This window comes from Excalfactoria chinensis, chromosome 1 (assembly GCF_039878825.1).
Source record: "Excalfactoria chinensis isolate bCotChi1 chromosome 1, bCotChi1.hap2, whole genome shotgun sequence".
Taxonomy (NCBI): domain Eukaryota; kingdom Metazoa; phylum Chordata; class Aves; order Galliformes; family Phasianidae; genus Excalfactoria; species Excalfactoria chinensis.
In genome coordinates this window covers 19,379,837-19,405,327 of record NC_092825.1, presented here as the reverse complement: position 1 = coordinate 19,405,327, position 25,491 = coordinate 19,379,837, and the positions used below count along the sequence as shown (strand labels likewise).

The 25,491-nt window shown below is 35.3% G+C and overlaps 1 protein-coding gene across 6 annotated transcripts in view; it reads right to left on the bottom strand.

Moving 5' to 3' along the window:
• Positions 1-2,242: 2,242 nt before the first annotated feature.
• The window catches only part of GRM8 (glutamate metabotropic receptor 8), a 317,260-nt gene continuing 294,011 nt past the window's right edge, over positions 2,243-25,491 (bottom strand). For 3 of the 6 annotated variants that reach the window (XM_072332477.1, XM_072332459.1, XM_072332486.1), the window contains 2 exons: positions 7,954-8,255; positions 2,243-3,357 (listed from right to left, as the gene is read on the bottom strand). In XM_072332477.1, the coding sequence (XP_072188578.1) occupies positions 7,959-8,255 (297 nt within the window). In that variant the 3' untranslated portion in view covers positions 2,243-3,357; positions 7,954-7,958. The remainder of the gene's footprint in view (positions 3,358-7,953; positions 8,256-25,491) is intronic. The other 3 variants (XM_072332450.1, XM_072332469.1, XM_072332494.1) reach the window with 2 other exon arrangements.

Sequence of the window (25,491 nt, the reverse complement as noted above, 5' to 3'; positions counted from 1 at the left end):
TCTTCCCATAAAAAAAAAAAAAGTACATAACGGTGGAAGCATTTTTTTTTCTAAAGTTCATCCTGTTTTATACCTGTGTTCCAAAATTATAGTTTTTTTTCTTTTTTTCTTTTTTTCCCCCCAACTATTATACTGTTCTGTTTCTTTCCTTATAGATGTTCCTTTTTTTTTTTTTTTTTTTTTTTTTTTTTTTTTTTTCTAATGGAAACAGATAAAACAGGGAGAAAGATCAATAAGAACCACACAACTTAATTGGAACTAATTGTTATAAATATCTTGTTCCTTCCTCTGAAACATTTGTGTTCACCAATGATGCTGAAAAAGGTACATCAAGGGCTACAGACCCCTAAAGCAACTGTCCCTCAAGCAGAGCTCATATGGGGTCATAGAAATTAGCTGAACAAACCAGCAAGGTAGGACTTGTAGATCTAATGCAATCTATTGCAAAAAAAAAAATAAAAATAAATAAAAATAAAAAAATAAAGGTACTTAAAGACACCTGAAGACACAATCTTAAACATATAAGAAGTTGCCAGAAAATAAATAAATAAATAAATCTTAGATGATCTGTACATTTATCTGTATATGAAAAGTCTTCCAAACTGATGAGAACAAAGATGAATTTAACTTCTGAAATAACATGTATTACTGACCCACAGCTGTAAAGTGATGAAAGAAAGATTGGGCCTTTGGTTATTGCTATTAGGGACAAGTATGCAGTGTTCTATGAACATAGTTAAATGCACATAACCACTTTATGGAAGTGAAACCTGTGGACTAGTACTGTTCTGTTGTATTGTGCATATGCCCTGTTTATTATGTAATGAATGTGGGTTCGTTCTTCTAGTAAGTTATATTAATACTAGTGAGATTGGTTAGCCTTCATATATTCTGCATTTTAGACAGAAAGACAGAAAATGCACAGAATAATGTGCATTACAGACCAGTCCTAGTGTTCAACTAAAACTTGTGTGTACTGGTAAATCTATTTAAAACAAAATTTTATTTGAGCTACTGTCAAGATTCACATACTAATCTTAATCTGTATATAAAATGTGTTTATGTTTATTGATAACGTTTATGCTAAAATGAACTGTGTAAAAAATGCATTTCTTGTAAACTGTTTTTCTTTTGGATGCATATGGTTATATATGCTATCATATAAAGATATCAGAGACAAAATATTTGAAACTTGTTTTACTGTGAACTGAAAAGTAATTTTCTCAAAGGTTTCTTTAAAAAGAAATTATACCAAAACACTGGCTTTCAGATTAAAAGAAAGAAAAAAAAAATAATCTTATGAAGATTGTCATTAATATGGAAATCTGCCTTGTAAAAACACCGATAAAGTCCATCTACAGAAGACACTTCAATTTGATATTTGTTGGCCATAAACAACAAATGGGGTTTTGAGGACTTTTCTTCTCCCAAATCAGTTTACCTTTGGTCACATGAGTAAATCTCATTATATTAGCTTCATTACTTCTAGGCTTTTCATTGAGTATGTGTCAGTTCACAGGGCTGGGATTGGTGCACTTCTGGAAAGTCAAGGAAAAGACACATAGCAAGCACACTATGCTACACTATACCACACTATGCCATAGCATTCCTCAATCAATGATTTAAAACAAAACAAAACAAAAGAAAAAAAAAAAAAACAACCTATGTCTTCTTCTCTTTGTTATTTTGAAAATCAAAATCCACTGACATGCATTTTGCTGACTGTGCTGGTATTTACTTGTTGACACTGTAACAGGAAGTGTTCCATTTCAGATACTTCAAATGCATCAAACAATATAATTGAATATTTAGATGGCTTCCGTAGGCTATGTTTCAAAAAATACAGCTCCTATGAGGAAAAAAAAGCACAAGGAGCCATCCAGACACATTCAGGAGAAAGAGCATTTAATAACCAATTGGTTGTGAAGGCCCATTGGCCTGATAGGAGGTAAATGCTGGAGTGAAAAAGTCATCACAGATATGTTAACAGCTGAAAGTCCCTAGCTGTCTTTTTTAAACTTCTTTGGAAGGGCTTATTAACATGACAGATATCTATACGAATTTCTCTTTGTGTAATCATTTATAATGCACACAGAGTCATTTAACACAGTACGTTAGAAGATGTGAAATTATTTTGATGGACATCTATTTCTTTGATTTTTAAGTGTTCACTGGGCAACAGCATATATATCCACTAGGTAACTGCTTTTCAAATTTTCAATTGATTTCTCTCCTGTTATTTCAAAGTCACCTTTATTGAGATAAGCATCTGCTACATTCCCTGTCAAAGACAGAATGCTAGGCTGAATAAATTTTCAGATTAATCCAGTCTAGCTGCCATATATTCTTACAAACTGTAAGTTCCATAAATGAAGAGGATCAGAATTATTCGTTGAGGTTCAAAAATATAATACAATCATACAAAATAATCACCATCGAGACTCGTTCACTTTACAAACATATAAAATGTCAGAACGGGGGAGGGAAGGGGGAAGGGGGGGGGGAATCCTTCCATTAGAAAAGATATTGAACAAATTAATTTGAACAAATTCACACACTGCAGAGTACACACACACATGCATGCAGGCATGCACGTACATACACACACACACGTGCACACATACATACACACGCACATATGCTTAGAGTTTACACTGCATTCTTCTGATGCCATGATTATTATTTTATTTGTACACCCACCTTTACTGCACATTCTAAACAAACAATAGACAACAGTGTAAGGACTTCTTTTTTTTCTTAAAACTGCAACAAAACAAGTCTCAACATTTGCAAAACATTCCTTTATTATTAGAAATAAATTATTTTGTATAAAAATTAGCATGCTTTGACCATTGCATTTATTTTAGCATAACCCAGGACTTAATTCAGTCAGCCATCACAAGAAACAAACTCTTCTTCTTTTACGAGTTGAACAATGTAGGACAGGAAAGGAAATTGTCACAATCACAAAAAAGTACTTACAAATATAACATCAGACATGATTTATTTCAACAGCTTTTTTTTTTTTTTTTTTCACAAGCTAACATTTGTTTTCCTTTTGTGATTTGCTTCCTTTTGTGAGTGAGAAGTTCAGAGATTTGACACTGTCAGTATATGATATGAAACTGGACTTTTCCTTCCCCTGTCATTTTTGCCTTTTGCCTCTTGTTCAATCCTTGTTCTTTAGGAGACTGACTATTGATTTGAATGTAGACTACTGATATTTCCAGGACTGAATTCTGGTGATGGTAAAGTCTTTCTTTGCAAGGTCCCATCCTGGAGGTCTTCCATTCAATTTCATCCCTGCTCAGTTTGCCTGATTGCTGTAACTGACATAAGTTGTCTTGGTTGAGGAGGCTGTGAAGAAACAAGCAAACAAAAACAAAACAACAAAAACAACAAAACAAAACAAAACAAAACAAAAAAGTTCAGTGTTTTTTTTTTTAGAAAGAAGAGAAAGGAATTCATTTAGCATTTGAACTAAGCATTTCAATATATTTCCAAATGTTTGTGGAAAAAATTAAGAAACTCAAGCATGTATATAAGCAATAAGTAAGTTTGATCTTAACTTTTGTGTTCATGATGATAACTTTAGTTTATGACTTGGGAAACTTTTTCTACAGTATTTTGATTTTTCTGTACCTATCAACAATATTTTTAGTAGCTGTGTTTTACTTCTGGTTTCTGAATTCCTTTACCAGAATTTCAACTTACTGTTTGTCAGGTATTATTTTGGCTAATTCTACATAGACTTCTAAATATAGAGTTGTTTTTTGGATTGTTGTCTGTTTTTTGTTTTCGGTTCTCCTCTTTCTTGGACAAAACTTTGCAGCTAGAAGGAAGCTAGATGTCCCTTGGGAGGAACACCTCTCCCAGTTGTTGAAACTAGTAGATAGTGCCTACGTCAATACAGCACCTGTTCTCTGTATAGTCTTCAAACATAATACATCTCCAGCAAAAATGCCTTGTGTTTTAAAGTTGCCATACTATTATGATGTCCTTATGCTGATGGTCATTTTTGCTACTGGGTTAAGTTGATATTTCTCATTCAAAATGAAGCAATAAGTTGAGAAATTTAAAAACACTATCAACTAACATCAAGTAACAACGATGAATTTTACATGGAATTTTGTGTTAGCTGCTAGCCCTTATAATTTATCCCTTTGCCATAAAAAAATGTGACCCAAGTCTCTACTGCTACATTAATAGAGTGATGGGAAGAAGAAAGTCAGGTATATCAGGTCTCACAGGTGGCTCTCTATCTGCAAACCAGATGGATACATGGCAGTAAGACTGCTGACGGTCCAGTCTCTCTCTCTCTCTCTCTCTCTCTCTCTCTCTCTCTCTCTCTTCCCCTTTTTATCTTTATATGATCTAGGTCAGGATACATAAAGATCAATGTTGTTTCCCAAGTATGTTTTATATTTCATCTGCTAGGGACATGTTCTTAGGACACTGAAGACTGAAGCTGGCAATATGAAAGTAATTTGATGGCACAAAAATGCCCAGGTCAATAGATTCAAAGATTTTAACTGTATTTATTTCCTTATTTTATTTTTTATTTTCCCCCTTTCTGGATTCTATTGGAACATCTGAAATAAGAATCAGGCCATTGTCATTCATCACTACATTTTTAAATTTTTTTTCCCCCCTAATTATTTATATGCAGAAACTAATAAGTGAAAGGAAGATACAAAATGAAATATTTTTTATTCCTACTTGTGCACGTAGCTCCAGTGTACTGGAGAATTTCATGTCTGGAAGCACTTTGTGTCTGAAAAAGCTAATTCAAGCTTGCTCCAGGCATACTAAGCAAATCTTTGATACAAGTGTGCCAATAAATCACAGTATTCCAGCACCAATATGGAATGGCATTATTATGTATTGGGATACTCAAAGTAAATATAGCCTCATTTACAAATTTCAGATCTTTCAGATGGGATTCAAGGCTGCCATCTAAACTCTCCCATGCTCCCACAGCTGGATCTCTGAGTGGTTTCTCTTTTTTCCCTTTGGCCCTCTGAGTTCCTTCTGAGAATAATACAGGACAGCCAAAATGGCATTAAGTAACTTAAAGCATAAAAAACTTTTTTTCCCAGAAAAGAAATAACAAATAAAGGAACATCTGCAAACTGCACATTTGGGAATAAAAGGATGGAGGAAGCAGAGCTTATGTTTTCCTTCACTCTGAACAAAAGCTCAGATAAGCGATTAGGTTAAGCTAGTTTAACACATTACCCTGTATCAGCTGAGATCAATAACTTTTCATGTTTATGTTTTTAGCCCACAGTGATGCATTATAATCAGATTTATCACAACACAGAAAGTTAAATTATTGGAAGACATTTTCAAGAAGCTCACAACACAAAAATAAGAAGTTACCTCAATTAATTTAGAGTACTGTTAATTGTTAATTAATTAACTTGTTTATTTGCCACAATTTGACTATGTTGGAAACTCAAGCATTTTTTACAAAATTAACATGGGAACATTCAAGAAACAAAAATTATCCTGCTGAGTTCTGAGCATTGTTACTTTAATAGAATGACAGCAGAAGAAGTTAGTATAGATACTAGTTCAAAATCTGTCAAGTTTAATATAATATACAAATATTTAATCATTTGTTTAATACTTAAATCATCTTTAAAGTTCACTGCAATAAGCCTATAGTGCCTGTGTGGGAATCTGAAAGCTTCAGCAGCTGGTGTCCTGCTCTTTAAGACTGTGAGCATTTCACAGTAATAAAACACACCATATTTTGGCAAGCTTAGATAGCCGGAAAAGGCAACAACTTGGCTCCAAACACTTCAGGGAATGAACATTCCTTTCTAGCACTAGTTCCTGCACTGCTGTTGGGAATGAGACAAAGAAGAAAAAGAACAAAATGAAAAGAGGATCTAAAACATTTTGGAATTAAAATTGGGAACTGGCATAGTCTAAATTGCTTGTCATTATTATGCGTCCTATAATTTTTTTCTGGATGTTTTTGTGTTTGTTGTTGTTGTTCTTTTTAAACTTATTTATTATTTGGGGGCTTGGACTTGATGGTCCTTTCCAGCCCCTACAATTCTGTGATTTCTTTGTCATTTCGTTTATCAGATACATTTTGTTTACCACTGTTTCTGAATGTGCTTTCAGAAAAAGGTGTCAGTATTCATGTGGGGGACAGCATGGAATGTAAGCTATTTACAATGAAGAGGATGAAACAGAGATATCAATATAAATTTCTGCATTTATGCTTAGGAAAGGGAAGAAACAGTGCACAACCCATTTCTGGACCACTAGGAATAGGCTGCTTCAGTTTCGTATGCTGTCACTGATTTCACAAATTGGGACAGTAGAAGAAATTCTACAATGTTGAGTATCTTTCACTGCTAACCTAGTGAAAACGATTAATCTCCCTTTGTGCACCAGGAACTCACAAGAGCCTCCAAAAGTTTTGACAGTATCTATTTTGGCAGAAACAGCTGAACAAATTCTAATAGTAGAGGACACTCTGAGAAGACAGAAACCCATCTTAAGGCCAAAACTCAATTATATAGGGACAGTCTGGAGTGCAAATGACTTGAGTTGAATTTTTGCCGATGGACCATTATGATGCCTGGATCTAAGCCTAGTCAAGAGCTCCTAGTGATCTCAAAATTATATTGATGTACTACTGTCAAAATCTCATTCAGTGCCCAGTAAACACTCATTATCCTGCATGCATCATACTACTGGAGGAGCAGACTTGCTTCCAACAGCAGCTGTTTCCATGAATTTTGCATAATCATAGTTTAAAGAATAGCACACGCAGCATTTCTTAATTAGATAATGCAGTAGATAAGTATCAGATACTCAAAACTATATTTCCTGCTTTCTCTTTCACCCTACTGTGGAATCTCTCCTTTGACCTCTCCTCAGAAGCTGACCAGGTTCCAAACTCAGTAAAATCCACATCTATTTCTCTTCTGATTTTTCTCTTGGAGACTCTAGAATATTTTAGAAATTATGAGTTGTTTACTGTTTCCTGATGTAATTTATTCCACAAGCCATTTCATTGTCTTTTGGTATATGTGTAAATCTGAAGCTGTTTAAACACGTACCTCACTCCGGTGAATTTACACATTTTGAAGAGTGATGGGTTTTGCAAGAGAATTAGTTTGAACTCAGCAATTATAGCATGGTAAACCCATGGAATATTCATATATATTCTTCAACTTAGAAAGCTCTGGTTGGATTCAGTGGGAGCTGAATTTTTATGAAATAAATATGACATTTCTCTTCAAAATTGGTACTTTTCTGAATGTGCTCAAGCAAAACAGTACTATTCAGTACTATTCAGTTTTCTATCAACATCATCAGAAAGTAATGAAATTTCAGAAAATCTCATTTACAGTAAAATGCTTGAAAAATTAGTCTTCAACAGCTTCTGTACAATCTATGTGTCATTTAACACGTCAATAGATTCTCTACTGATTCTCCACTACTGCTGAGTTCTGGGGGTTAAGTTGTACTCTTTTAAAGTCATTATTATGATGTTCAGTTTATCAGATTTTCTGTCATGTAGCACAACAGAAGCTATAACCTCTCTTCTATTCTAAATCAGAGTACTTTAGAGAAGTAATAAGATTCAAGAGCTTTTCTGACAAAGTAAAGAACTTCTTTCTAGTGGTAACCCATGACAAACTGGAACATGTAATGATAAAGCTGTATAGGAATTAGCATGTTTTTTGTACCAAAATGAGTTAAACCACAACAAAGACTCGGATGGGAAGCATTTTTCTGGGTGATGTTAGTGCTCATGAGTTTTGATAAAGAAACAAAAAGACATATTATGGAGGAAAGATATAAATAGTTATTTTCAACTTTATGTATTCCTTCATTCAACTGTATATGAGTTCTGACACATCTCTGGATTCATGCATAAGCAATAAACAGAATAAACAATACAGTGCATTCTTGTGAACGTACATCTATTAGGAAGTGCTGCCACTCTTGACCATGGGAAAGTCTACAGATGACTTACTGTTGGTTTCAAGACTTTCACATAGTTCAGTTTTGACCTCGCCATTTGGTCTGTCGTTTCCTTTTTGGGTCAGTTTGCTTTGCATTGTTGCAGCTGTTACTACAGCCTTGAAGCTCCTCTTCCGTTTCTGAACATTCTGCTCTGGATGAAAAATGATAATATAAACCTTGGGCATGTAGAGCATGCCCAGAGACACAGAAGCACTTAAACTCATGGAGACAGTAAGTGTTGTTGTCTGGATGTACATCTGGGGAAGGAAAGAAACAACAACATAAAAATCATTGCTATATGGATTTAACATATGAAGGCAGATAAAGTAATTGTATTAAAAATACAAGCTGGAAAATGGAAACATCACCACTCTTCTGCACATACTTCAGAAAGGCACTTCACTTCATTTGCCTTTATAGTTGAGTACAGCTGCCTTATGGCTTTTTTAACCTCAAATGTAGACACCGGAAACAACAGTGTTTGTTAAACTTCATATTCATGAAAACAATCAAGATTCCATAGCAACTGTATTTGCATACAATAAACAAATAGATCTATACAGAACAAGAGGGGTGACAATAGGGTTAATCTTGTATCATTCATTTTACTAGATGGATGCCTCTACAACAATAAGCCATATTGTGATCCATATTTCAACAAGTAACAGGCACAAAGCAAAAACTAATGACATTTTTGATAAGTTAAGTTTCAAGCTTAAAAAAAGTCTCCCTACTAAAGACTTTATAATATAGAAGATTTTTTGATTTGTTCTAATTAGGAAATCAGAAAATCAGGGAATCAGAAGGGTAAATTATAAAGGTTTTTAATATCCCATGGAGACAAAAAATATCTGACAGTTTTTTTTTTTTGCATGAATCTGTGACATCTGGCTTTATTTTGGGGTTGTCCTGTGTGGAGGCAGGAGTTGGACTTGGTGATCCTTGAGGGTCCCAGCCAACTGCTGATAGTCTATGAAATGTGTAAAATATATTTCTACAGAGTGGACTCCCACTTTGAACGACTCTGCAAAGCATCAGTATGATCATATAAAAAACTGCCAAATTCTCACACAAAATAAGGGAAACCCTGATCTACTTCAAGAAAAGACAGACAGTGCTTCAAAGACTGTAGGGATTTGAATCTAAGTCTAATCTAAGTCAGTATGAGGCTGAAAAGATAACCAGAATTTCCTGTTAAGCTGAAGACGTGTATAGGAGCAACACTTCCTTTTAATGATACCCTAACACATATTACATCAGGAAATAAATAATACAGAGTCTACAGAGAAAAAGCTCCAGTACATTCAGTCTCCCAAACTCCTTTCAAGTGTGCCTGAAAACAAACCTTGACTGAGCTTCTAATGAAAACCTTACACTATTACATTCATAGATTTATTTATTTTTTTTTTCAGACTTCTGTGGATGGAGTTCTATGTAGATGCTTGTTCCTTTTCAAATACCTGACCCATAGTTATGTCTTCTTTTCTTTTTCTTTTTTTTTTTTTTCTTTTCTTTTTTTTTTTTTTTCCTCTCATAGTTCAATATAGTTATCAGAGGATAAAAAAAAAAAAAAAAAAAAAAAAAAAAAAAAACACATAAATAATCACTGAATGTTATAGGGTAAAACACATAGATCTGGCAGATTAGCAACAGATATTTGCATAATAGGAGATCACAAAGTTCTTGTTGATGTAGGAAGTCCTATGATGTCAAGCTCACAGAATAGAAACAATGTCTACCTAAAGGTTTACTGAAACTCAAAGTAAACTCTGTAAGTGAACTGATTCTAAACACGACCATGTATTCACTGCCATATTGAGAGCTCAGAGATTTCAACATACTTAGTACAAATGTTTTCTATGAGTTATATCATTACATCCATGGTGGTTTCTGTGGATGAGAGGAATGTCTTGAAAGTGTACTTATACATGCATATTATCTGTGGTATGTACATCAATCTGACTCCATACTCCAACTTTGTCACAGAATAATAGAATGGCCTGGGTTGAAAAAGGCCACAATAATCATATAGTTTCAACTCCCCTGCTATGTGCAGGCTCACCAACCACCAGACCAGGTTGCCTAGAGCCACATCCAGCCTGGCCTTGAATGCCTCCAGGGATGGGGCATCCACGATCTCCTTGGGTGACCTGTTCCAGTGTACCACCATCATCTGGGAGAAAAACTTCCTCCTAATATCTAACCTAAATGTTCCCTGTCTTAGTTTAAAACCATTCCCTCTTGTCCTGTCACTGTCTACCCTTGTAAACAGTTGTTCTCCCTCCTGTTTATACACTTCCTTCAAATACTGGAAGGCCACAATGAGATCTCCCCAGAGCTGTCTCCAAGCTGTACAAGCCAAGTTCCCTCAACTTTCTTCAAAGGAGAGGTCCTTCAGCCCTCAGATCATCTTAGTGGCTCTCCTCTGGACCCATTTGAAGAGGTCTGCACCTTTCTTGTGCTAGGAGCCCAGGCCTGAACACAGTACTCCAGATGGGACCTCATAAGAGCTGAGTAAAGGGGGACAATCACCTCCCTCTCCCTGATGGCCACCCCTTTTTTAATGCAGCCCTGAACACAGTTGGCCTTCCGGGCTGCAAGCATACACTGCTGGCTCATGTCCAGCTTCTCATCCACCAGGACTCCCAAGTCCTTCTCCACAGGGCTGCTCTCAAGGGGTTCTTCCCCCAGTCTGTATAAATACCAGGGATTGCCCTAACCCAAGTGCAGCACCTTGAATTTGGCCCTGTTGTACCCCATTTGGCTCTCACAGGTCCACTTCTCCAGTCTGTTCAGGTCCCTCTGGATGGCTTCCCTAGCTCCCAAGGTATTAACTTCACCACGCAGCTTGGTGTCATCTACAAACATTCTGAGGGTGCACTTGATGACATCATCTGTGTCACTGATAAAGATGCTGAAGAGTACTGGTCCCAAGACCGAGCCCTGGGGAACTCCACTTGTGACTGGCCTCCACCATGGCATAGAACCGTTCATCACAACTCTTTGGCTGTGACTAGCCAACTGGTTCTTAATCTATCAAACAGTCCATCCTTCAAATCCACATATCTCTAGTGTAAAGAGAAGCATGTGGTGAGGACTCGTTTGCAGAAGTCCAGGTAGATGACACTGTAATTGATTACTACATAGTCTGGGCCTAATTACTTTTTCTACTTCTTTTTAAGTAGTCAGTTTCAAAGCTGAGAGTCTATACAGGACAGGAACATGTTAATTCTTTCCTCCTTCCTGAAGGCCAAGTGTAGCAAACAGGAGGCTGCACACTTGTGATAAGTGTACAACTTGGTTTGACTTTTGTCTGATTCCCTAAAATTCAAGTAGCAACAAAAGAATTTCAGTTTAATATGAGGCCTGAGTAATTTTTTGTAAGTCTTACAGTGGTACATCGCTTTAAGTTACATGAGAATAAAGACCCTTTGTCAAAATTCTTGGTTACACAGAAATGAATTTCAGTACTCCACACACTGAAATCCCTTCTGAACTACAACCTTTTTGTCCAACAATGTTTTCACAGATATAAAAGGGCTGCTATGTCTATTCTCCTTGTTCTTGACAGTCTAAACTTATAAGACAGAAAACTAAAATCACAGTGGCGCACACAAAAAAATCTTGCTTCTCCTCACATAATGGGAAAAACTTGAGGCTTAAACACCTTCCCAGCTTCATTCATCAACCCACCTCTAACTAGAACAGACTGCAGGCTTCTTATATACTGTTTTCTACTTTTTTAATTGAAGGATCCTTCATGGGACTGTGTCTCATTTTAATGATGCAGATGCTGTCCCCACTCAGATACAGTATTTCCATACCCAGTAAATGACCCAAACCATTTCCTTATCAGAAGGATGGTAACATAGCCTCTGCCTGCCTCAGCAGATAAAACAGATAACAGTTATTTGGATATTCATGAATTTTCCATCTTATACTATGTCTTCTAGATCCATCTCCTTCTTTCTATAGAAACTGTGACATTGGATATATTGGGGTATTCAAGAATATTTCAGAAAAGCATATATGCTTCAGTGACTTCCTTGAATTGGAAGTACTTGAAACTAAATTGTCTCCTTGGTAACATGAAAAATATCTGTGCAAAAAAGCTCATGCATGCACCAGTTTCCCAGTTTAGGAACTGAGTGTCTATCTCTCAACTCAGCCTACCTGATTAGAATTTTAAAAATCACCTAGGTCCTCACCTATGCTTGCTGAGGCAATGTCATGCACATAACATGTCTTCAACTCACCATAAAACAACTGTTTTAATTAGAGAACAAAAACAGGTGGTAATGTCAAACTTTTGTCCAGATTGCTTCTTCCCCAACTTATTGCTTTTCTTATCCTATTTATGTTTCCTTTCTATTTAGTTTTAGTAGATAAAAGAGGGGATACTTTTCACCCAGTCTATTCCCTGATTTTTACAGTATAACTTAAAGGGGTGGGCGATGCAGATGTTGTGACTTCTTGAGTGAACTGAATCCATATTTTCCACTTTGGTGCAAGTTCTCTAACTGCTAGTAGATACAGCACAAAAGATAAGCAATTCTTGTACTCAGTGAAGTGATTAGCTATAGAGGAAAGCTTTGTACATCACAAGGTATATGGGTGCCTAATTTAGATTTAATTCAGCTGCTCGTATTCCAAAAATAAGTGATTGTTTAAAAGATGCAGTTGGTCTAATGGCTCTTATTGGTCCACTATACAATTTGCCCTTTAGAAGTGCAAACCAAGGAAGCAGCCTCAGCACTGAAAACCATCCTGATAAGACTAGAATATCTCTTGATATTCCCACACCACCAGCAACAGAGCTGAAGAGGGAATTATGATTTCATTTTTCCCTTGTCCTTGCTATCAAATATTTTATGTCTCTTCTATGAATCTTCTCAGTCCCTTAAGCTAACTTCAGTTTTTTTTCAAGGCCAGAACTGTAGCAAGAATTATTTCCCATAAAGATAAAAAAAAAAAAAAAAAAAAAAAAAAAAAAAAAAAAAAAGCACTGATAGTCAATTTTCTTCCCCTCCAGAATATGAAGTCCCTTGCTTCTTTATGAATTTGTTAGCATGCCATAATGCTGAAGTTGTTTCTGCATGGGCTGCAGCATGCTAAAGAGTTGATTGGGTAACATCACTTATGGTTTCACAGTTGTGTTCCCAGATCAGAAAGAAACACCATGGAATCAGTTCCACAGAAAGAATGAATGTGGAAAAGGCTGCCTGCAGGCAAATATGTTAGAAACCAGGAAACTCTACAAACAAGAATGTAACAATATTGGTGAGGAGTCAATAATTAACACCAGGATTCATACTTCTCCACAGAACCTACATCCCCATAAGCATACACCTATAGATTTTTACTCTTTTCATTGCACAATAATTTCTGTCTGGACCTGTGGGAAGAAAATTCATATCTTCTTGAGGAAAAACATTATAAGTGCATGTCAGTCATTAATGGTTTTCTCACATTCATATTACAAGAATATTTGCAAGGTATATGATAAACTTTGTACAAAACATGAATTAAAGTAAGGCTGAAAGACCAAAAGTCAAAGCCTTTTCACAACCATGAAAGTACCAAATTCATGAGTTTATAATCTCAAACAGCAAATGTAGGATGAGACTCTAACTTACAAAAAAAAAAAAAATTGAGAAAACAAACAGTCTTTATTTTCATTTCTACATCCCAGTTTATTTCAGAAATTTTAAGATAAAGGCCAAATCTAATTACTGATTTCAAAGTAAATGTTTGTCAGCTTTAAAAAGCATGAATTTTCATAAAAGCTGAGACATTAGAGGAGCTATAAAAGCACGAGGCCTCAGTGGAAGATGAATATACCTGCATTTCAAAAACTGAATTATGGTAATGATATCGCCGTTCAGCTTTTACACTTGAAATCTAATTTAGACCTTTCCAGCAATATTTATAAGTATTCCCTTTCAACCCATAAATTATTTTATGCTAAGAGTAGAATGACTTTACTAGGTCCTTTTTTAGCATTGTATTTATTATTGAAAGTAAGACCCATCAGCTGCTCACTGCAAGTATGTACAGCTGCACACTGCAAAGTTTTCATTGTACTGTTTCCTCTACAAAGTACTTTTTTAAAATCACCATCTTAAAACTAACCTCAGTTCTTCCAAACACTTTGCAGTGACTTCTCAATATCTAATTTTACCATGGAGTAGGACACCTCTATCCCACATACATACAGCTCCTGGAATTCAGATACTGGGAGTCTGATGACATTCACTTCATCAAACCTTGCTAATCTGTCCTGTAATTTGGAAACAGATTCTCAGTGATTATTAATGGTCATTCAACTCCATACATTTCTTCATTTAATTTCCCAGTAAAGTTTGATCAGTGATCAATCTTTACATGAGATCTTTCGTAGCACATATGGCAGTCTCTGTGTTCGAGTGCTGAACTCCTAAAGTGAATACTCACAATCTTTAAGTCTAAAGAAATCTCCAAAACCCAATAAAAACAATACTACAATTAAATACCAGAAAAAAAAAAAAATCTGCATCATAAAAAACCTGCAGAATAAGATTATTCAGAAGTAGTTCTTATGTTACACATATACTAAATCTTCAACATAATGTAGAATTAGGATTTCTGTGGTATGTTATGCACACTTAAGAATTTTTAGAGGTGAAATACCAAGTAAACATTAATTGTTATTCTAATAAAAATCCTAACAGCTTTATCAAAATTACAGCAAACATTACTATTAAACCAATTATAATGATACCAGTATTTACTGTTCACATTTTATTATATTACAAGAAAAAGCCATTAACCATGTAGCTAAACTTATTATACTTAAATTTTCAGGATTAATAGCTCTTCTCTGGTGGTCAGTGATCCTTTTCAGAACTCCTTTTGTTTTTAATGAACCCTATAGGTTCATCCTGCCACTAGAATAGAAGATAGAAGGGTTTATGTTGAGTCACCAGAATGCCAAGTCCTTCAGCAGGAGAAGGTGCATGATACTGATGGTGAGACTCGAACCTCCTTAATCTTGGGTTAATCAGAGTTGACTTGTAGGCATTTTCTAACACTGTCTGCTTATCTGTTCTTTTCAAAAATTAATTCCTGGATATAACCAATCTACCTTTACTCATTAATGTCTCATCATATTTCTATCACAGCCTAACTGAGATTAAGTCCTAAAGTTTGTTATAGCATAGGCTTCACAGGTTTATTAGATCTATATTGTGTACACTATTCAGTGAGATAAACTGAAATAAGTTAAGCAATAGTCTCCGGTTTGCTGGACAGCTGTTAATACAACCAGCACAAGGTCAGTACACAAGTGTAAACGAATCCCAAGAGCCATCAATAGCAGGTCAGTACAAAGCCTGTGGCCTTCTCCTTGTAACAAGACTTTTTGAAGAGGCTACAGCTGGGTATTCTGTACATTGCTTAATCTCACTCTTTCCAATTTAATTCAATAAAAAATATTCTTTGCTCTAAGATTGTTATAGATTTCCTACTAAACTTGTAGTGCAAGCAGGAAATCAGTTTCGATGTCTTTCAAATACTTAGAAAATTCTGTCTTTGGTCAAATACATTCTAATTTGTGATGCATATATGTGTTCATTTATATAAGATGTAGATAAATCCAGGGAATCATTTTATATTTTCATATTTATAAATCTTAGTGAAATTTATTTCTCTTGGGACATTTTATTTATTCTTCATGTATCTACTTTGAATGCAGACTGTATTTGCCCAAAGGCTAAATGAACTAGCAAATATGGCAGGTGGGCAACTATTCAAAACAGACTCATGTAGATCTTCAATTATAATCCATTTGAAAAAAATGAGGGCTGACAATTTGGAACACTCAAAATTTTAGAAGCCAGTTGGCAAGCCTAAAATTGTCACATTCCTATGCATGATTTTCTAGTGAAGAAAATCTAAAAGGAAGAAAACTGCTTTAAAGAGAATGAGAGATGGTACCAGAAAATAAATAAATAAATAAATAATAATAATAATAAAATGGGGCTTGGACTTAATACTACAGGTTCAAAATAAAAACAACATGGTTTCCCACAACACAGAGACCATTATCATTGACTGAAACATTCTTAGAACTAGAATATATTGCTGAGTAGAAAGCAGTCTTATTTGCTGTTCAGATTTAAAATTTGCAGGGTATTACAATTCTGTCTTTTTTAAATGACTGACTGTTTTCCTTATTGATAAAACACAGCAAAAGCACAACCTTAACTGCTGACTTCTTATCCTAATAACTGCATTTTAATCTGTTTCTGAAGTAATTCAAATATGCATTGTACCTTAGACAAAATTATAACCATGAACCAGGAATAGTATAAAAGAACATCAAGTACTTTAAGAAATAACTTGCTGGCAGGTTTAGTTCTAGGATGTGTTTGTCTATTTTGTGCATTAGGTTTTACGTGTGAGAGTTCAAGCACCTGATAGAGACAAATATGAAATGAAGTACAGTTGTTCAGAAGATAATTTTATTTAGCATTTTCAAGCAGGACATAATTAAGTTACTCTGTCACAAAATGATGGAGGTTTAAATAAGTAACAGCTGGTTACCCCAATGGCTCTACAACTGCAGGGCAGCCTTTGGCAGGAAAAGCTGTGCAAACACAACCAATACATTATGCTAATGGGAACAATGTAATGAGCAAGGAAGCAGCTAAAATGGAATGACAAAAAGAAAAACAAACAATCAAACAAGTCCCTTCAGCCCTTAGCAGGCATTTCAATTGCAATTTGTTAACAGAATTCTTACAATGGCTGTACTCAGGTACAAGCCTTATCTAGAAATGTTTGCTGAGTTTATTCCTTGTGTCAGAATAAGTGTAATATCAGCAGGATGAATCCACATATGTTTTCTCCTTTGACTTTGGTGATTTTACTCTGAATTGCTCTAAAACATATAAGCTAATAAAAATATTTCTTCATTATTTTTCTCCCCCACTTTTTAGAAAAAGATATAAACCTGTTGTATAAGCAGCTTACATAGACTTTAAAATATGTGCACTATCGAAGTATTTCCCTCTCCTACTAATGATCTATTTAAATTCCAGATGACTATTTGTTTATCTGAAATTTTGTTTTCATAATTTCTATAAAGATTTTCTACCAGATTTCATTCAATGCAGAAAGGAATTGTGAATCCCCCTACTTATTCAGTAAGAAACACACAGTAATTTGAAATGGATTTTAGAACCACTTCCTAGCTGTAGTGCAGAGGGCATGCTGAATGGTATGGTATATATACTGTATGTTGCCTCTAAACCAGCATGCCCAGGTAGCCAAGAAGGCCAACAGGCATCCTGACCTGAATAAGCATTTGTGTGGCCAGGAAGACTAGCAAAGTGATTGGCAATGTTTCGTTAAGCTCAGATGGAGATGTACATGCAAAATCTCAACACCTTTCCCCTACTGTCTGTGTACCTAACATCTAAAATTATCTGATTACACTGTCTGAGAAAGGAAGTAATAATTTACTGTAGGCTATGCAGCAGTCAATTTGGTTTCTGTAAGCACTGTTTTATAATGTATTATTATGGATTCCCTACTCTAAATTCTTCCTAGAGAGCAGAACTGATAAAAGTTCACCATTATTTCATATGTCTGTCCAGGAACAGATTTACCAAGGGTACAGCAGGACAAATGTATCTTATTTATCACTCCAAATTACCTCAGTAGTGTCACCTTGTGAAGTTTCATAACTTTAGCTTATCCCTTTTTCTCTGCATCAGTCCTCTGACGCATTTTTATTGCAATACCAAGATATTTTGTTATTCAGTAGTTCTATTTATCAGACACAGCCAATTTTTATGATTCACAAGTAGTTGTATCTATCAAATATGGAATATGCATGTTTCATATGCAGAGGTTGTGGAGGCTCCTTCCTTGGAGATCTTCAAAACCAGCCTAGACCTGGTCCTGGGCAAACAGCTGTATGTGTCTCTGCTTGAATAGAGGGGTTAGACCTACAGACATAGGTATTATTCATACCTGTTGAGCTTTTTAATAATGAAATAAAATCTAACGTGGTACTTTATATGGGGGCAATACCAGAAAGTGGCAACTTGTGTGTGAAAGCCTAGATGTGTCTACACTGCACTGCAGAAAAAGCACCAATCTGGATTTGCAACTGATTCAGATCTTACTCTTTAGTTGATAGGGTGCTTTGGTTGATAGTATCCAGCTGAACTATGAGTGACCCCAAAATTTACATCACTGCCCAAATGCAATTAATCACACCAGGTAGACCTGGCACATGGGGATCAATAGGTGCCTACCTATTCTTGCTTTGATAACATAAAGAGAAGATAAGACAGTGCACTTTTCTTTAGAACCATGAGATACTTCATTGTTATCATCTGACACAAGAGAAGGAGAGATTTGTTGTCAGCTCGGAAAGATAATGTCTACAAGGATAGAATAGTCCTAGAAACAAGAATAATGTGAGGCATATCTACTCTCACTTTCCTACTGTTCAGACTTGAACTATAAACCTGATGGTGAGCTGGTCTAATCTATGAACAGTTGATGTAAAATTGCTTCCCAACATTTAAACAGATGCAGTGCTCTTTGATCCGCTTTGTTCTGCGAGAGAGCCTCTGCATTGCTGCTGAGAGGGAAGCAGCTTATCCATTGTGTGAACATTCTCAGACAAAAAGAGGTTCAAGACTTACCATTGTCTGACTTTTTCTCAAACAGAAAATCCACACAAACATACTAAATTCCACACCAGTTATTTTAAAAATATATTTCTTAATTTATAAGTAGTGTTGGTTCAGGTCAAAAAGAACATTAGGTCTCTAGTCCAACCTCCTCAAAGCAAGGTCAGCCTTGAGGTTAGATCACGTTGTTCAGGCCTTTATCTAGTTAGGGATGTCTTCATCTACTCAAGTCTTGAATTACAGTAGTATAATTAAGTAGTGTTACTGACCTAGCTGCAGTAATAACTGAGAAGTGTTTCTTCTTCCCTCTGTGTCATATATACTTAACTTCTTGACCTCCCTTGTCCTGCCTTTCTGAACTAAATAGAGACTGAGGCAGGTACTATATTTTAATTTATTTTAACATGCTCTAATGTTTATGTTATGGACATTTAAATAGCCTAAATAATAACAATATCAATATCAAATTAGTATTCAAAGTAAAATGATAAAATATGGTGAAACCTGGGATTCAGGTCAGCTCAATTAATAATCTGTAATTTTTTATACAATAATTTAATTGACTACATTATAAAAATTAAGAGGTTCTACCCCTTGAGGCATTTTTTAAATGTTAATTATTAATATAAAGTAAAGCCTCTTCAGTACTGGGTTTATAATACTCAAAGCCAACCAAGAATTCAACAGATTGCATATTTTTAATATGCTGCCAATGTTTTAAACAGAAAATCCCTTTGGTTTACGTTCCCATATATTCAGTTTGTCATTGCACATCTGCTGTAATGATTAAATAGGACATTCCATCTCTGGGGAAAAACTAACTCAATTAAGTGAAAGGACTAAAGGCAGCTTTCCTTCCCCTTCTTTTAAAAAGAAAAAAGAAAAAAAAATAATACACTGTTTCACCTACTTTCAAGATGTAATTAATACCTGTAATGCTATAACTAAATGACAGAGAACAGTCACATGCTAAAAGGAATATGGCTGCACAGTTACATTATTAAAAAATGATTTTCTGTCAATATAAAGAATAAATTAAAAAACATCACTAGATTTGTTAGCTATGGTTCCAGTGCCTCTAAATAAAGGGCCCAACACTCTGAGAACTTTTAAATTGATGAAAAGAGCTATTTCTTCTCCTTTCAGAGGACCTGAATCAATGTGCTGGAATACTGTGTGCAGCAAAAGAGGCAACGTCACCGGTTCCCTTAACTGCTTTGTTGTGCTATTCCAACTCTATCTTGCCAGATCATCTTTTTTTTTTTTTTTTTTTTTTTTTTTTTTTTTTTTTTTTTTTTTTTTTTCCTTAATGCAAAATTTAGTACTTGTTTAAAATAAAGAGCCTCTGTCACTAGCCAATCTGCTGGGGCCACACTGTCAAAGCCTCTTGATGCATGCCAAGAAGAGACGCTCTCCTGCCAGCACAGTTACATCACCTCACTGAATGACAGATGCAGAACTAACATTAGCTTTCCTCAGTTGGCATACCCACACACTGAGGTATTGCCAGTGTAAATATGTCAGTCAGTTTCAGTGTGTGTGTGTGTGTGGTATGGGGCTTTTTTGTTTTGTTTAGGTTTTTTTGTTTGTTTGTTTTTATAGTTTTCTGTCCTAGGTTTATTGGCAAATCTTTGTAGACGCAGCACAAGACTATTTATATTAATGATCATGGCATCCGATAATGACATTCATCTGTAAAGTATTTATTAAACAGCAGATGAGGATTAGAAAAGGGATACTGGGGCTCACAGAATTCTGTTTGTAACAAATGAATTGGAAATAAGTTACCCCTAACTGTTGGCTTAAGCCCAAGAAGTTGCAGTCTCTGTCTGAAATCTGTCACTTGTTGAAATAATCACAGGATTTCTCTTGCAATCAAGCTGTTCTCAAATATCTAATATGTCTTAGTTGACACTGTGACTTGTTGCTCCCTTCTCTGTTGTTTCCATGTGATTGAGAGTACTATCACTTCTATCTATAAGTTGGCTGAAACTGAAACTGGTTGCCAAAGTTTTCTTTTTTTCCTTTTTTTCTTTTTTCTTTTTTTTTTTTTTAATTTTTTAACTTTGTGGTAGAATTAAGATGACATGGGTTGATCTAAGGGCTTTTGATTTACAGCTGCGCTTACTGTCTGTACTTCACTCTGTTTGTCAGAACCTCACTAATCCCTTTGTAAGCAAGACAGATTTTATTGCATTTCCTCCTGTCATTCATGTAAACCTGGAGAACTAAAATTATTGTTGTTTAATCAGTGGTTAGCAAGTCTGGCCTCTAATGAAGACATCTACAATTTTCATTTTCCTGAAAGAGGGTATTTTTTTCATGCTTTGCAAATCAGCACTAACAGTAAACAAAGAATAAACATGATGCAATAAGATGTTATTTTATTCATTATTTAGCTTTATAACTGTATAAATAATCTAGCCTGGAGTAGGAACTGTCAAGTCAAATTTAGCACACTGTTGTTTGCATGCAGTAGTGGTTTGTGTAAATTGTGTTTGTGACAGGTTATAATACTAAGAAGAAATATTTTGGATGGAAGTAACAGATGGCCCATGACAATTTTAAATAAAATATACTATTGGTGTAAAACAGCTAATAAAACCATCATGCTACATCTACTGAGCTTCACTAAGAGGCAAAATATTATGTGGTACATGATAAAATAAATATGAAAATGCAAATCCTGTTATTTAGAATCACAGAATTATTTGTTAGAAAGGACCTTTAAAGATCATATATTCCAACTGCTCTGCAATGAACAGGGACATATAAAGCAAGATCAGGGTGCTCAGAGGTCACTCCAGCCTGACCTTGAACCTCTACTGGCTACTCAAATCCTCTAACAGTCAAAAGTTGCCCTAAACCATTGCCTCTCTGCTGAGCCTGCTAGAATAAACCCTTAACTCATATCACTTCATTTCCCTGTGTCCTACCTTGTAATCTCTTTTGCCTGTAACTCTGAAAGCAGTTTTTAGATTTTTATTATCTGACAGGTTGCCTACATCACTGGCATAGTACCCTGGCTTCACTACTTTCCCTGACTGGATGACCTAATTTTTGCCAGCAGGAGCACTGAATGAAATAATTATTAATGCCCTGAGTCTATTCAGGTGAAGGCTAATAATGCTTCAGAATGAAGGTTATAGTAAGAGACAGTAAACATAGGAACGCTTAGGACTTTAAAAATAATTTCCTGTCCTTCCTTATAGCTCCTATATCTACTCCACTAACGTTTTTTGCTGTTTGCATGAGGTTTATCTTTGGCTGCAAATGTGAACGGTGGAGTTTATGTTTGCTGTGTTCCTCCCTTCCACAAGCAAATGGGAGAGTGAGATCTAAATAAGACACAATGTTTAGCAAATTTTGCAGACCTTTTTGTCTTTCCATTTTCTTAGTAATTAGTTGCTATTTCTGTCACCATTAGCAATTTTCCTCTATTGTTGCTATTCACACAGATGCCTGGCCCCTGGCTTTCACTCCTTGATATGTCCAAAGCACATTTGAGGTCTCTGAAGTTTTCCATGGGGCATTTTCCCTCAAATGATGATCTTTTATATTAAACTGTTCCTCTTTACGAGGAAGTATACAAACTTCACTTGTAATTTTTATGTTGCTCCTATATGCATGATCCTTGTTATTTCTCAGTTGACATTGTATTGTATATTTTTTGCTTGATAAATACAGATAACTTTCAGTAACGTCATTTTCCAAAATCAAAAATATTAAAAATGCCAAAGACATGCTGAAAACCCATTCACTCTGGATATATAAACTCCAAGCCAAGCTTTTGTAGAAGTAAGTGCGTTAGAACAATGTAAGAAAACAGGGAGAAGCCCCTTCCTGGACTACATGTTGCATAAATAGAATCGTGAATATATTATTACACTGTTTGCTCAGCTCTAGACCTTAACAAGAAACATTTAGTCACATGAGACATGAAGAATGCATCTTCTCACTTATAAAAACATTCAAGTTCTGTCTCTTGCATGTGATTTGTGCAAAAGAGAGCAAGGAATGAGGCTAAATTGTTCCTCCCTGTGCAGTGGGAATGCAGAGGTCTCCCAACTGCAAATGGCTTTCCTCACCATATGTGCTTCTTCATCTTGGCTCAGCAGGGCAGGAAAATGTATTTGAGGATTTCAAAACAATGTGTGTTACGTAAATGCTATCTGCTGCGCTCTGCTCCATTTTTACTTTCAATGCTTTATTCACATGCATTTCACAGAAGAGGCTAAGCCTGAAATTTAAAAAAGAACTAGTGAGTGTCAAGAATTCTCTAAGAATCAAGAAGTTAAAATGAAGGTGAAATTCTGGTTAGTCCTGTGCAAATAATTTTGGTGTAGGTTGATGCATATGCATATGTTTCTGTGCTTATGCAGCATACTTAGTCATCATTTCTCAGGCAGTTCAGTGTTGTTGATAAAACAATAGACTAACTGGAGACAACAGAGTCATCTGAGACAAGGTGGCTGACTGAACAACTATACCTTCAACTAATTGTTATAGGAGATCTCAACATAGGAATTCTGGAGATTTGTATGTTATTCTTGCAAGGTAATATAGGACAGTCATATGTAACGAAATATAGTATATGTTTTGTAAATAGTTGAAAAATGGGAAAGTACATGAATTTGCTGAAGAGAAAAGCACAGCAAAAAACGAACAAACAAACAAATCCTACAGTCAATTTGAAAATGCCATTACAAGTACGTGGACAGTGATAAACCAACTTTGAGAGATTTAATTCCCTCACGTGAGGATTACTCTATGCACAAATGTCAGCAAATTAAAAGATTTTTTTAACAAACATTTCATCTGTGAATGTTTGCAACATGTGGACCCTAGAGCCCTGAAGGACATTTTCTTTAGTGTTATCAAACTCTGTTGTAATCTCACTTGTCAGCATTTGACTGCCCGCTTCACAACCCTACCCTAAGCATTATTTCTGATGCTGCATTTAAAGTTGTTTCCTTAAATGTTGAATGACTATGTCTGAACTGCTTTCACCAGGCTATCTGATGGCCATCTTCCACCTAAGCACAAGCAATGACATGACCCTTCTTCTTTTCTATTTTTCCCATATTGTCCTTAGTATTCCCAGCTGAAAGGGGGATAGTGTTGCCATCATGAGGAGTGACGCAAGGGAATCTCTCCAGTTTCACCATCCATTGCAAAATAAATACAACTCCACCAATGTACTTGAAATTAACAGTTATAATAACCATACTATGTTAACACAACACTTTTTAAAGTCTCAGTTATGAATTTCAGTTTACTTTAAAATCATAACTGTCTCTTCAGTGAACATCTTTCAAGTTAACAGCACTTTCAAGTTTCCCTTTTCCTACAAATATAACTCTGTGGGAGTTCTCAACCAGTGTCATTTTGGGTGTTAAAAATATGCTCATTTTCATTCTTCAAAAACTCAGTGATTCCTCATCAGTCAAGATTTTTTTGAATGTTTTTTGAATAGCAAAACTAGGAGTTTACCTCCAAGTTCCTCTTCTGCCAACAGAGTCTTCTGCCAACATCCTGCCAGTGCACTTCCAAAGCTGACTCATATTTCTGCCAACGCATTCTGTACACCATTTTCACAATCTTTTCCTTTTCCTTTCTTGTCAATACTAATAAGTCATATAATAATTCAGAGTTACAGACTATCAGTTACCGACTGTTAAAGGATCTGCTATAAAAAACAGAATTTTAAAAGGACAGATGTGTAAAAATAAGTCTGATAGAAACTGTGTGTGGGAGAAACTAATTAAGTTTTTCTTATCATAATAAAGTAATATAGAATATCAGAGACACTCAAAGGTATTATCATGTCTTCTGGTAGCCATATCAAGTCATTTGTCTTCTGATAATCAAGAAGTAAGAAAATGAAAATAATCTTCTATGCAAATTCTTTCATCTACAAAGAATTCTACTTCCTCTGAGAAAGAAATAGTCTACCACAGTAACACTCTATATAAAAGTGTAGAATCTATATCATTGATGTTCATTGCTGGGAAAAGTTGAAAAACTGACACTGCTGAGATGTTTAGCAAATGATTGTATGATGCAGTGAAAACAGAAATTTGCTGCCTCTATAAACTTTCTCAAACAATGACTCAATGCTTTGTTACTTTTCAAAATTGTCCATAATCCTGAAGGATAATTTCATCTGTGTAACAAGTACACGGCAAGAAGTCTGCAATGAACCAAAACATTCTTTACATAATAAATACATTATTAAGGGGCTGGTCTTAGGATGTACTGGATCTACTAGGTTCAAAACTGTCTGGATTAGGAGCATAAGTACTATGTGTCTGGATTTACTGCTGTGTCTTAGACACATTGAAATTTTGAATTTCTACCTTTCCCAAGCCAGCAGCTCCATACCCTTTTCTTAACCTTTTCTCCAGTATTGTTAGCCTGCAGAACTGCTCCCTAAATATGACCAAATCATTGTTTGCTAAAATATTTGCTCTGGATCTGTACAGTGTTTACACCACTTAGGAGATAGATAGATGTTTAATTATCTGAGGTAAACAGATATGATCTATGAAATTTCAGGCAAGTTGGTGGTTAATAGACTACAACAGTGGATGATTTGTGCAAGTGAAGAAATAGGACAAGACTCATCTGAAAATGACAAGCCGTTCCTTTCATGTTCTTTGTCAAACGTGGGTACTTTAAACTTTTAGGAAGCAACAGAGGAATTTCTTTACTTCTTCTCTCTCTTTTTATAACCATGAAATTGCTCACACAATTTAATTCTGTCATGAACAAAATGCAGTCATCACTTGAGTAAGAAAACATG